General features: G+C 34.8%; 1 protein-coding gene across 4 annotated transcripts in view; it reads right to left on the bottom strand.

Moving 5' to 3' along the window:
* Window positions 1-14,817, bottom strand: part of LOC115439955 (rab11 family-interacting protein 4) — a 94,061-nt gene that overhangs the window by 47,794 nt on the left and 31,450 nt on the right. For 2 of the 4 annotated variants that reach the window (XM_037438908.1, XM_030164048.2), the window contains exons 1-4: window positions 5,521-5,710; window positions 2,830-3,151; window positions 803-894; window positions 156-277 (exon numbers count right to left, since the gene is read on the bottom strand). In XM_037438908.1, coding sequence (XP_037294805.1) covers window positions 156-277; window positions 803-894; window positions 2,830-2,965 — 350 coding nt within the window. In that variant the 5' untranslated portion in view covers window positions 2,966-3,151; window positions 5,521-5,710. Of the gene's footprint in view, window positions 1-155; window positions 278-802; window positions 895-2,829; window positions 3,152-5,520; window positions 5,711-14,817 lie in introns of those variants that run through there. The other 2 variants (XM_030164046.2, XM_030164049.2) reach the window with 2 other exon arrangements.

A 14,817-nucleotide genomic window follows, 5' to 3' on the forward strand; every position in this document is an offset into this window, starting at 1 on the left:
GTAGGAATAATGTATTCTTCAGTGACAGTTTACAAATAAGGATGGTTTCTGAATGTATAGTTAGCCTAAAGGATATGAGTAGGAAGGTTAGGGGACTGGTGAGAGATTGAAACCGGCCAAAAGATAAGGTAACGTGTTAAAATATAGTTACTGACGCATTGGCTGGTGCGTCGCCATCAGCCTCGCCGTAGCATTCGAAGTTCTCAGCATCAGAGATCGAGTTCCCAGGACTGGAATCTGCGGTGGGGACGGATTGTGCTGGCGGTTCGGTGCCATTCTGGAACATTAGAATACACATCATTATAAATAATGGTTTATAACAATTACGATTTTAATATCTCTATTCAGTCTTATAATTTTAAGTAAGGAACAGCTAAAGCAACAGTTATGTTTACCATCAAATATCTTCAATAAACATACATCAGGGTTCTTAGTGAACGTATATTCAAAAGATGCGAAGACCTTTCTCCTTCATTAATCGAGCAAGTATAATTATGTCATAATACATAGATTTGCTCACCACATGACTGCATGTCTAGGAAATAAAATCAATGCGGAATGTAGGTGACCTCAATGGATTCACCTTTGTCTACACTACCCTAGCCTTGAAAGATGTACGTTTCATGTTACTTCAAAGTAATTCTATACTTTATTGACGAGCAACTGTTTATATTTATTCAATCGGTATTTAAAGGTGATAATTTTTGATACAGACGGATTAAACTTAGTTTTTAAAAATGGCATTATGATTTATATTCCTAAGCTTATAATAAAAAAAAAAATAGAATAGAAAGAAAATTACCCGTAATTTTCTAGGCAGAGTTCCAGGTGAAGATCGTGGCGACTTAGTCCTTTGGAACACGCTGGGCGCCATCATTGCCGGCACTTTTACTTCTGGAAACAACAGAAAATGGTTTTAAACATCATGGTATTGCTAATAAACGTATATTTTCCAATTTAATGAACTAAAACACAAGTCACGCCATAAAATATCGAGAGCACGGCAAAGAAAACCGATTAAGATAAAATGTTGACGTACTTTTGTTTTACCAGGCTGCTTTTTTCACACGGCCATTATAACATTAACGTTAATACATTAAATTAATGTTTGAGAAACAAGGAAAGTTTTGTAAAAGTCATTTACGTAAAGTTATTTGTTGTGGAAGACTATTTGAGACAATAATAATGGTAAGTTTCCAATACTTGTTACATTGACATCTACAGGAATGGATATGACATAGCAAACAAAAAGAAATAATCTTCTGGTTACATAGAAAAATAACAATATAATAATTCAAACTTCAAATGAGTATAGTCAAATGAAGCTATTAATTTCTTCGTTTAAACTACACACTGTAAATTAGGCCAACGAAGCAATATGCGGTCATGGTTACAAAAACAAAAGTCTTTAATGTCTATGTTGCGTGAAGATCCCTTTGTGTGGACTGCGGAAGAAATTTCTCATAACCGCTTAAATTAGGTTAGCACTTAAAACTTTGTACTTTAATGTAATATAAAACTCGTGATATATAAGTTAAGTCGAACACTTAGTCATTCAGTTTTCAAGTGTTCAAAGGGCAAAGTTAGCAGAATTTCTTTGTTCAATAAAGATATTTTCTTTGATAAATGGTTGATGACAAATAAAACTATTTATCAAAGAACATGTAAATAGGTTAATTTTAGGTTTACCAAAGTAGAAATGTAAGCCTTGTTTTTTCCACTAAAAACCTGATAACAATATCACGATTCTTTATCAATGTTGATTAAAAATTATGCCGCACAAATTACTTTCTGGAACTTTCTCGAGATATGTAAATGAAATCACGTATGTTTATTAATTATTCAATAACATTTTATATTATGTTTAATGGAATTATATTTGTTACTTTATGTCACATTTTTATAAATGAGTTGTGCGTATTTTTAGATTTTTTAGGTTGATTTATGTGTTTCAGTATTCATTATGAGGAACAAAGATTTCTTTTAGTTAAACTGATTAGTGTATAATATACATTACACAAAATTAATAATCTAAATAGAATATATCATTGTTAAAAGGTCATATATCCGGTAAACATGCCTTTTCATTTCCTTCCATCCATTAAATGGACTTTAATTACACTAGCTCCCGTTATATCTACACAAAACCTTGAAGATAGCAGACAATTGTCAGTAAAATTACATTCACTAACTGAATAAACCGCTAAATATAATGGAGTGGGTATTTTTGTATAACGATCGATCATAAAATACTTCGACGACACCGTATTGTCTTGAAGACTAAAGTACTAGAGTAAAGTAACATACAATCATTTTTTACATATCTTATAATTAAGAATAAAAATATAAGTTTTATTAGAAAACAGACGCAGACACAGAGACTCAGACATACTTAAGCTTTCAAAAATAGCTACACACAAGCTTTTTGGCTAGAATAAAAAGTTATTTTAGCAACCTTGCATAACTTACAAATATGTAAGGATCTTATTTTATATCTACACATACTTCCAAAACTTATACAGTTTAGAACGGCGCTGGCACTATATATTTAAAAAATCTTACTATTAGGAGCTACATAATTACCAGGATAAAAAGTAGCCTATAATATGTCCATCTGTGTGCCACATTTCATCCAAATCCGTTCAGCGTTTACTTCTAACAAACGTCCAAAAATTTTCATAAACTTTCGCATTTATAATACTAAATATCTAACATATATAAGTAAGAATTAAGATTAAATATATCGCGATACCAGCACAATATCAAAAAACAAATTATAGCTACAAATTCTATAACGAACGTCATAAAATTTTTATAATCAATGCCCACCAGGGGACTGCAGCGACTTGCAGTAGCAGAGCAGCAGCTTGCAAAACAGGAGCAGCGCTCGCCACCACGCCTCCAGGAGGCGCACCAGCTCGAGCACATCACTCTTCAGCACCAAGGCCGACATCGACATCGGCATCGATATAACGGCATTTGTACACAACACTAGGATTTTCGTCTACTTTAAATTAATTTATTACATTTAAATCTCAAGTCCTAAACCCACGATCCATAGACAAGACAAAGGATAGACATTTATATGACGGCATTTGTCCCTCACTAGTCACTATACTTCGATTTTCCCACTTAACTATTGGTATTAGATCTGTAAAATCACGTGGTTTTAAATTAGAGCTTGGATAAAATTGCAGTTTAAGATTTATAGCCTGTGACATTGCGACGCGTTGCGAAGCACCTTTTTTTAAACAGAAATGGCAGAAATAAACTTCCATAAGTACTAGAAACATGTTATTGTACTTCATATTTGAGAATCACGACAACGGAAATTAAATACGAATTCGGTACGACAGCGCTATGAGGTCCTGGGTTCGAATCCTGGGTCGGGCAAAGTGATATTTGGGTTTTTCTGCTCAGTGTCAGCCCGGAGTTTGGAATTTGTGCCCGATATGGCGATAGGCTCGCCCCGTATCACATCATGGCACGGAACACACTTGGCGAAAAGTGGGTGCCTTGGTTGTGCCTCTGTATATCCCTTCGGGGATAAATGCGTGATGTTGTGTGTGTGTATATTTCAGAACCCTTTAACATTTTTAAATTAAGGATGGAAATCTTTCGATGGGCTTAGAATTTAACAATTTAGGAAGTACTCGGCAACATTAGTATAACCATCTGATGCAATCCAAAAAATACCATGTTGATAACACAGTTGGTACCGAAACGCCGTAGAAAGTTAACTTTTGTTCACGCAATAGCCGCGGGAGAATTTGATAAGAAACTGTGTCATCATGCGAACCGATAACGCGACTTGCACCGTTATGTACATAGATTTTCTAACTAGTAGTGAAAGCAGGACTGTAGGCAAAGTTACATTTAGTAATACTAAAGTGGCACAAAACTGTTTGTGAATATATTTAATAATATTTTAGAATTAATTGAGAATTTTTATTTTAAGAATATTCCCGGATATTAGAAATAATTGATATTGAATTGCATTTTTTGTCACTAACTTGGCTTACTAATGATTAAAAATCCAATAGCATAATTATATTATTCCATCAAATCATCACACATTGCAAACATTAACTTCTTAAAACTCTTGTGACAACAATACAAAGCGAAGTTATGTTCCCGATACTTGTTTTCAGGCAAGACCAGTTAGCATCATTTAATCCATGTCCATTGTCACGCTCTCTGCACAGATATCTGAGAGCAATCGCAAACCAAACAAGCCAGATCATGGTATCCAGGTTAGTGAGCCGCTTTCCTACTTAATTCACCACTTTACCAATTTTCGCAATTCTGTCTCCGCTTTGAGGCAAATTTGCACTTCCTTTGTAAGTTTATACATGACAACCGCAGTTGTACTTTTGATAGCTTGGCTTGTCATAATTTGGAAAGAAAAAATAAAAGATAATAATGTTCTTATTTAACAGAAATAGACTATCTATTATATCATAAGGATATATGTTTTGTTTATAAATATATTATAATGACAACATGTGATATTAATTAAGCATAATGATGTTAAACAGTAAATAATCAAATTGAGAAGGGTTTTAGAACACATTTAAGAAACGCATTTGTCTTTCAGTAACCTCATTGAAAAGGGGTGAGACGGTAAAATATAGTTGTATCTGTCAACGGATCTTATGTAAAGTATATTTTGTGTTTGACAATTATGTTATTTATTATCTTCTTTGATTTACTAGGCAAACATATTGAAAGAAAAAAACATATATACAAAAATATAAAAGAAAAAGAAATGAGATGTAATCGGGAATCGATTTTTTTAATAAGAATGCTCCTAACATTTATTCATCAAAATACTGATAATTCTAGTCAATTGTATCATTATTGAAATATCGTTGATTCGTGTGATTTGATAAATAGAGTTAATACAATAAGCGAGTCTAGTGAATTTGTGCGCATAGAAGAGTTTCCCTATCTTAAAAATCTCATTGATTTCATGTCCGTACGGTATTTTTAATTCGCAATAATAAACATGAGTTAAGTTATTCTAGTATATTGCCTGATGAAGCGAATGGCTCGAACATCACAATTATAACATGAAACGAATAATAGTCCGGGAGATTCCAGATGCACTGATTGCATTTCTGCCTACTACGTCGTGGGTGAAGTGAGTTGATATACGCGTGTGTAAATCTAAGTGTACTTCTGCAACTCCTTGTAAAATAAGGTGATTATTTACATACAAAATGATTAATAACTAGTAACTAAACAAGTATTTAAACATGCAAGTCGAATTACTAACACGTTTGCGTCCGATTTACGTAAACCGTCCTTCGTGCGGCATTACTTAAGTGCATAAACGGTAATAGAAAAACATATTGACATGATTTCATGAATTGTGAAATATCCTTTGATTTATTTATTATTACGTGACCTTTTGAGGTTATTTATGTATCCCGCCATAAAAATTGTAACAGCGGCAATGTCACAGTAAACTCATATTACAAAACCCTAAATATAATGTTAAAATATCACATATTTCACCAAAAATAAATGTTACTATAGAACTGTCCATCAACTTTCATTGCGTTTATAAATTTTTTGAATGAAACAACACATTATCACAAGTTTTGTCACTCTATGCAATGCACTAAGCACTAATCGTTTTGTATAGGAATGTAGGGTAGTTCTCCCTACTTTGTACCGACGAGGCCCGCCCACAAACACCGACTGGGCTTGCTGCACGCTAACCGTTCATTCATAATTATGCAACAAGAACTAATATTACGGTATTATCGATAAACCACGAGGTAAATCGTTACCGGCAGGTAAAAAATATTTATTGTTGTAGGTGTTGCGATAAGTTTGCGAGATCAATTATATGCTTTTAACAACGAAAAGGCGATTGTGAAAGTTTGAAATAAATATATTGTGTTGGAAAATGTACTGAAATTAGTATATACGGTAAGTTTGTTGAACTCCAAAGGCGCGACAAATCGATTGTTGAAACAATGAAGTGCTTCACTAATCAGTTCAAACGCTTGCGATGGAATGTAAACCTTATAAATATATTAATAGATGGTATTGTTATGATACATTAATTTTAAAAACAAACGACTGGGTAAGTCCTTGTGATTTTTCTAAGTACCATATTTATTACCACATTTAACTAATTAATTCTAACCTGATTCCAGCTGAATTCACGTAAGCGTAGGTATATCGAAATTATTAGATAGAATGACTAACAACTTTCTTTTAAAACCTATAGATAGCATCAACTCCGCTATGAATTGGTCAGGAATTTAATTATACATTAAGTCAGAGAAAATGCAGCTCGCTAGAAAGGACTCGTTCTGTCAAGCTTGTTTAACGAATGAATACCTATACCCTCTGACGAGCAAGAAACTTTTCTCATCTAAATATGGTGTGTTTATTATATCACATGATTTCCTTTCATAATATTTTGATAGACCATTATTTTATTACGGCTTATTAGCTGTATTTTCGAATAAAAAGGAAACTCTTTTAGGTTATTTTAATATGGGCAAGGTAAGCGAAGGTTCGTGAGAACTTTATTGTACCTATGGTTGTTTATGTCAGAGTTTTAATTGGACCTTTGTGGAATGTGTCGAACACTAGAATTGGAATCCATGTAAACTTTCCCCAAAAGGTGGGATCGACGAGTGAGACATAGCTCACTGTAAAAATTATTTCAGTTTTACTCGCGACTTATCGTTCGTGATACACAAGCGCGCGAAACATTTGCTGTTTATAGTTTTCGCTGCGCCAAATTTCTAACAATTCAGACAAGCCGTGACTCCTGGGTGTCCGTGTCTCTTCGACCCACAAAATCGCGGTATTATGGTGATCTATCAATGAGCAAAACGGTCAGGCCAATAAAATCGCGGCCAAGCTCCCACGTCGATCACACCTTTTATACCAACAGAGCCGCGAGTATAAACATGCCAATACTACAAAATACAGAACTAAGAAATATTGGGTCTTTCGTACGATTCATTCCTTAATTACAATCTACACTACTTGATTCTAATTTAATGATCACCTGCCATTAAAAACCAGTCGTTATTTAACAATAGCTGATCATTAGGTCGGTCGATTGTTTCTACCATCACATGTCAAATGTATTTTTTAATTTAGAAATAATTAATATTATAATACACGTTGAAATTTATAAGTACGATATTATCACAGAATATTATTGACAATAATGATTTACCAATATAAGACAAGTGTATTCTACATTAGAAAGCTGCTTTTTGTATAATATTTACAAAATTTGATTATCCAATATACATATATTATAAAAAAACGAGAAAGTTTTATGGATATTGACTATCTCTGTCTAAAGACGTGTAGCATCATGGCACAATACGCAAAAGATGTCATTTTCAAGCAACAGAATAATGTGGAAGTTGAAAGGAATTAGACACCCGTTATAAAGACCTAGCAATCATAAATTTTCAAAAAACGTAATATTCGATTTACTGTGAACGTTATAGAGGTAAGTATCTTCAAAACACGTTTCCTAAGTTGAAGAATTTGTAACAAAAACTTCATATTTCACATCAGTGCAACGTTCTTAAATCAATTTAAAAAGATTTCTCAGTGGCGAGTATCGTTACATTTGAGAAACTAACTATAAATTAAATAGACCGCAAACGTGTGCCACATTATTTGCATAACTCGACGGCCTTGGGAAACTATGGCTTTGTGAAGTATTCGAGTAAGCATTACCTTTTAAAAACGTTAGAACGTTACAACAGCATTACAACGTATAATTAAATCTTGTCCTATAGGTCGTTAACCAGGACAAAAAACATAGAAGAAATGAAATAGAAAGTGAAGGTTAAAATTAGCTTCAAAGGAAAGAAAGTCACAAGTAGATTGTATTCATTTTAGACTAGTATGAAGCGGCGATAGCCTAGTATGACGAGCAGGATGCGAGGAATGGTCTGGTCCGGGTCTTCGAATGAATAACACGAAGTGCCAAGAGGTGTTGTTTATTAGGCGATCCACAATACAAGAGGGCTCAAATGACTGTTGCACCCTATTTTATAAACAATTTCAATGCCGTGTTGCCAACAAGAAAATATTAAATAAACAATTGCAATTGAGAGTTACCAACATAATAATTCTTAATATAATTAATTCACTACATTGTTAGATATATTTATAATTAGACATAAACCTCATTGGTGTCATACTTATGCTAAATTAATAATAATAATATTTTATATAATAATAGGGAAATTACAAGATATATATTTACACCTCATCCGAAACATACGGGTTATTGAGTAAAACTTATTACATTCGGCCATCCTGCAGCTGCCGGGGCCCACGGCGACCAATCGGATTGTCTCCCATTTTTGGGAGCTGAAACCAAGAATATTTTCCGCGGGTTTGGGTTAAAAAAAAAATATATATTCTTTTCTTATAGTGTTGTGTTTTACATATTTTAATTAATTGATTGATTATATTTGTACGTAATGTAATAATGCGACATAATGTTATAAGATGCATTAGTTTAATTTTGGTAATTAAGATAACAATTATAATTCACAGTTAGAAATTAACAGACGTAGGCTCACATAGTTAAGTAGATTAGATATTCACATAGATCCAGACTACAGTATCACATAGCTTTGTAGACTGGATATTCACATAGATCTAGATTACAGTATTACAAAGCTTTATAGACTCGATATTCACATAGATCTAGATTACAGTATCACATAGCTTTGTAGCCTAGATATCCACATAGATCTAGATTACAGTATTACAAAGCTTTATAGACTCGATATTCACATAGATCTAGACTACAGTATCACATAGCTTTGTAGCCTAGATATTCACATAGATCTAGATTACAGTATTACAAAGCTTTATAGACTCGATATTCACATAGATCTAGATTACAGTATTACAAAGCTTTATAGACTCGATATTCACATAGATCTAGACTACAGTATCACATAGCTTTGTAGCCTAGATATTCACATAGATCTAGACTACAGTATCACATAGCTTTATAGCCTAGATATTCACATAGATCTAGACTACAGTACCACATAGCTTTGTAGCCTAGATATTCACATAGATCTAGACTACAGTATCACATAGCTTAGTGGCTAGATATTGTATAATAATAATAATATCTTTATTTATTATAGTATAGATTCAATGTTAAATATTATTTCAGTTTACAACAATGTTTATATGGTAATATTATAATATATGTATGGATTAAGTCTTGTGACATACAGTAGAAGTTTAATAAAGACGTACCCATTACTAGATTTATTTAAATTATTAGAAATTAGGGTGCATCATTATTCTTTTAATGACCACCTTAGAATAAGTGGATGGGTAACAACTAATTACATAAGAATATTTAATTATTTTCTATTTTGAGTTTCGTAGTGGAATACAATGTCATGTAGCCATCAAAACATTAACTTTCTAATAAATCGATAAGATCGTCTCTGTCTACCTCCCGATCGGATTCTGATGAACTATCCGAAACGGTAGGTTTGTAGGGCCGAAGGAGTCACTAGGCACAAGAGCACTGAATTTTCTATATCCTTTCACTCCTTTTATACTATTTATTGTATATCGATCTATGCTACAGTCAGCATGAGTAATTTTATAGGGTCCTGTGAATAGACTTCCTAATTTTTTGGTTATTCCCGTGGTGGTCTTGTCCCTAGAAATGCCTCCTTTCCATAGAACTAATTCTCCTATTTGGTATTTCCTACAACTTTTATGGCGTCGGTCATATCGACTTTTCATGACCGTCATATTTTTATCTATATGTAACTTAGCAGCCTTTCTACGTTCTTCTAATTGTGCCCTTGAAGTCGAATCACTATTTAATGTGGTTGAATATGCAGGGAGAAGAGAATTTTTGTGAGAGAACATCAAATTGAATGGAGCTACACCTGTGACTGCATGTGTGGTATTGTTTATTCCCCAAATGACATCTACTAACTTATCATCCCAGGTACATTCGCTCTCCGCTGTGGTATTAAGGCCATTTATTATCGTACGGTTTACTCTTTCTACTTGGCCATTTGACCGCGGACATGCGATTGCATTCAAGACGTGCTTAAATTGTTTTTGTAAAGCAAATTCCTTAAAATATCTGCTAGTAAAAGCAACGCCACGGTCAGTAATTATTCGGTGTGGATTACCAAAAGTAGAAATGATTTCATGCAGATGTTTTATCGTTTCAACTGAACTTACCCCTCGAACCGCCCTTGCGAACACAAATTTGGTAAAGGAATCTATAACAACTAATATATAGCAATTCCCTTTCCTTGTTTTTAAAAAAGGACCTAAATGATCAACATGTATTGTGTGCATAGGAATATCTACTTTAGGGATCGGATGTAGTTCTCCCTCAGTTTTGCCGTAGTTACCCTTGGCATATGCGCAGGTTAAACAAGCTTTTATATACTTTCGGATAAACCTGGTCATCCCAGCAAACCAAAATTGTGATTTTATAACCTTTTCACATTTATCAAAACCAATATGTCCTACTTGGTCATGATATTTCTGAAGCAAACCCCATTTCGATAGTTTTGGAATAACAAATCTACTACCATGTAAAGTTTTACGAAACAAGCAATCATCAATTAATTCATAATTATTGACAATATCTGGATTACTTGTTCCTTCTTTCAGTTGATTAATTATGGCCTGCACGTTTTATCTTGTATTTGTAACGTTAGGCGCCAATCTACGTCATCAATTTGTAAAACTGGTATTGTATCTACTGGGTTACGGCTAAGAGCATCCACGTGTTGCATGCGGGCACTAGGACGATATTCTATTTCTATGTCAAAATCTTGGATAGTAAGCCACCATCGAGCGATACGCGGTATCAAATCTTTTACTCAAAGTTGTTCTTAACGCGGCACAATCTGTAACTACCTTAATTGGGATACCCATAATGTATATTCTAAATCGTTTCAAGGATTCAACTACTGCCAAAGTTTCCAGTTCAAAACTATGATAATGTTGTTCCTCTTGGCTTGTTACACGACTAAAGTAAGCAACGGGCCTTAAAAGGCCATCTGTCTGGTATTGCAATAGGATTCCGCCTAGGCCTAGCTTACTAGCGTCGGTGTGTACTTCTGTCGTAGCATGTGGGTCATAAATGGCCAACACGGGACGTGTTGTTAAGATAGCTTTGATGGTTGTGAATGCATGTTCCTGGTCGTGTCCCCAAACCCATTCTGTGTTATTTTTGGTAAGATATGTAAGGGGTCTAGCTATTTCAGCGAATCCCTTACAAATTTACGAAAATATGAAGCTAAACCTATAAATTGTCGAATCTGGTGTACATTTTGTGGTCGCTTGAATTCCGAAACAGCATTTATTTTAGTCAGACCAGGCCTAATACTACCTGCAGTGACTTCATGGCCCAAATAACTCACGCTTGTCTTTAAAATGAGCATTTCTTTAGATTCAGTTTTAGATTTGCTTTTGTCAAAAGATTTAAAACTTCTTCTAATAGATCTATTCCTTCCTCAATACTTGTAGATGGAATTGTCAAATCATCTAGATAAATAGCTATTTTACTTTCTAGTGAACCAAGAGCCCTACGAATCAAACGCGAGAATACAGCAGGAGCATTAGCTAAACCAAAAGGCATTTTCAGGAATTCATATTGGCCTCTCGGAGTAACAAAAGCAGTCTTTGAAATTGATTCGTCCGAAATTTTAACCTGATAATAACTCTGCGTTAAGTCTAGGGTTGTAAATATTGTTTTTCCTGAAAGCCGGTTTATTTGGTCATCGATGTGTGGAAGAGGATAGCGATCCTTTACTGTGCGAGCATTTAATGCTCGATAATCTACACAAAGTCTGTAGTCGCCCGCTTTTTTCCTAACCAAGATGACTGGACTAGCATACTGTGATATTGACTCCTGGACTATACCCGCGGAAATAAGTTCGTCAACTTTATTTTGAACGATCTCATTTTCTTTATACGATAAACGATATGGCTTGCAATAAACTGGATTTGGGGTTGTGGTTTCATTATGCATCTCTATCAGATCACTAGTACCGAGATCACTACTACACTCGGCAAATGTTTTACTATATTTATTTAACAAGTCATGTAAACGTGACTTATTATACTTATCTATTTCACCAACATCGATATCGTAAAGATTTAAATGCATTTTCGGGTTCTCTGTGGGTATATCGAAATATGGTTCGCCAGAAATTGTCAGTACGTCGTCGTAACAGTAAACATCGGCGCGAGTGACTAACTTATCAGATTGCCATTGTATAATTGTGTTACCAATATTTATAATACGTAACTGATATGGTTTTGTGTTAAAATAGTTTGTGGTATATGGTATGATTTTTTTCCCAACATGAATAAAACTGGTCTAGTAACTAGGAGAATATTAGTATTCATATTGTGATTGGTGTAAACGTTTATATCACAGCTACAGCCTGGAAACAGCTCAACGTCATTGCACGTAAATAGCGAAACTTTTGAAATAAAATCACTACTATTTAGTGAGATCCCTGATAAGTGTTGTGTAGTGTCGGTTGTAAACAAAGTTACTGTTCGAGACGTCACCACAAGACTAATGTTTGGATGGCTAAGCACAGGTTGTCCAATAATGAGATCTATATTACTAAGATTAGCATCGGTAATTTCAGCACAAGTTGTAATGTACACGTCATCTATATGAAGGTTAAACTGTACTTTTCCTAATGACGGTATATGCAAACCACCGAAGCCTCGCATTACAATATTTGATGGTAAGTAATTTAATTTCAATTTCTGTTTAATATTTGAGGTTATTATATTTACTCTACTACCTGTATCAATATAAGCCAATGCTGTATGATTATTGATAGATATCGTTTTCGTATACAATTGAGATAAAGGTTTGTAAGAGGTAAAATATACATTACACACCTGCATTGGCCGCTGAGGTGCCTGTATTCCTTGCTGCTGAGTCGTGGTGTATTGTGCTGTCCTAGGGACGGTCTGAGATGTCCCGGCAGCATACCAGCAAGACGTGGCAGAGTGGCCCAGCCGTTGACAAATTTGGCAGCGCACGGATTTGCAGTCCCGAATTTCATGTCCAGTCTTACGGCAGTTGTAGCAAATCTTGGGGGCGATGTTGGTTGCCGTTCCTCGTTGCCAGGTCGATTTAGAATCGGATGATTTCGCTTCTAACTTTTATAATTTTCAAGAGATGATAAAAAACCATAGTAAAAGTTCTTCTGCTGTATCACAACTATATGCTTTTGCGTTTGCTTGTAACTCCACGGGCAATCCTCGGATTACGCAGGATATAGCTGCTGCTCCTTCCAAACCACATTTCTTAAGCAAAGAAATCTTATCATGGAAATATTTGGTCATAGTTTCGTCATTGCTTTTTTTTTCGTGCCAACATCTCTTCGAGACGGTCAACAAAATCAGTGGAGCGGGGAAAAGCTTTTGTTAATCTGTCTTTCCAGATGGCCCAAGAAGCGCCGTAATCATCTAGATCGTCATACCATTCTCGGGCTGCTCCCCGAAGACGAATTTGCATGGCGAAGATTTTATCGCGCTCTTCCCACTCATATAAATCTCCTAATTGATCGATTTTGTGTAACCAACCTTGTACATTAGTTGTCTTCTGTCCCGGATCAAATTTTGGGATGATTTCAGCATCAAGATGGGTAACTCTCCTCTTTCTTGATGAACGTGGCAGCAGTCCTTCATTGGGTGGTATTGCAAAGAAGAAAAAAATTGCTATCGTTTTCTTCTTCACTAGTTGCTTCAGTAGAAGTGTTGCTGAGTTTCCTCTTACGCAGTCCTGTGTAATACGGCGGCATTTTCTGATCCCACTTCTGAAATATGACGAGCAGGATGCGAGGAATGGTCTGGTCCGGGTCTTCGAATGAATAACACGAAGTGCCAAGAGGTGTTGTTTATTAGGCGATCCACAATACAAGAGGGCTCAAATGACTGTTGCACCCTATTTTATAAACAATTTCAATGCAGTGTTGCCAACAAGAAAATATTAAATAAACAATTGCAATTGAGAGTTACCAACATAATAATTCTTAATATAATTAATTCACTACATTGTTAGATATATTTATAATTAGACATAAACCTCATTGGTGTCATACTTATGCTAAATTAATAATAATAATATTTTATATAATAATAGGGGAAATTACAAGATATATATTTACACCTCATCCGAAACATACGGGTTATTGAGTAAAACTTATTACACTAGTTGGTTATGGAACGGACTGCCAAGACGAATGTCCGCAGGTTCAAAACCTAAGGGCACACACCTCTGACTTTTCTAAAATGATGTGTGTATTCTTTGTGAATTATCGCTTGCTTTAACGGTGAAGGAAAACATCGTGAGGATGCCTGCACACATGAGGTTTTCTCTATAGGAATTTCGAGAATATGTGAAGTCTACCAATCTGCACTAGGCCAGCGTGGTGGACTAAGGCCTAATCCTTCTCAGTAGAAGAGGAGGTCCGTGCCCAACACTGGCACAGTATATAATTCAGGGCTGATATTATTATTACAGACTAGTACCTAATAAAAATCTTCTATCTTATTACGATAAAATATTTAATATACATTAATTATTATGTTAGCAGAAAGAAAGGTTCGTCCATAGCCACGGGATAATATCTGAAGATTTGCCCTTTTTTACTCCAAAAGGATCGTAATTATTGGGATGTTAATAAGAACTTGGGAGTTATGAACAGACGATAAATCTAGTCTAGATTTTAGACTGTTTCAGTGTGACAAGTACAGTGCCATACAGTT

Source organism: Manduca sexta, chromosome 15 (assembly GCF_014839805.1).
Source record: "Manduca sexta isolate Smith_Timp_Sample1 chromosome 15, JHU_Msex_v1.0, whole genome shotgun sequence".
In the NCBI taxonomy this organism is placed as follows: Eukaryota; Metazoa; Arthropoda; class Insecta; order Lepidoptera; family Sphingidae; genus Manduca; species Manduca sexta.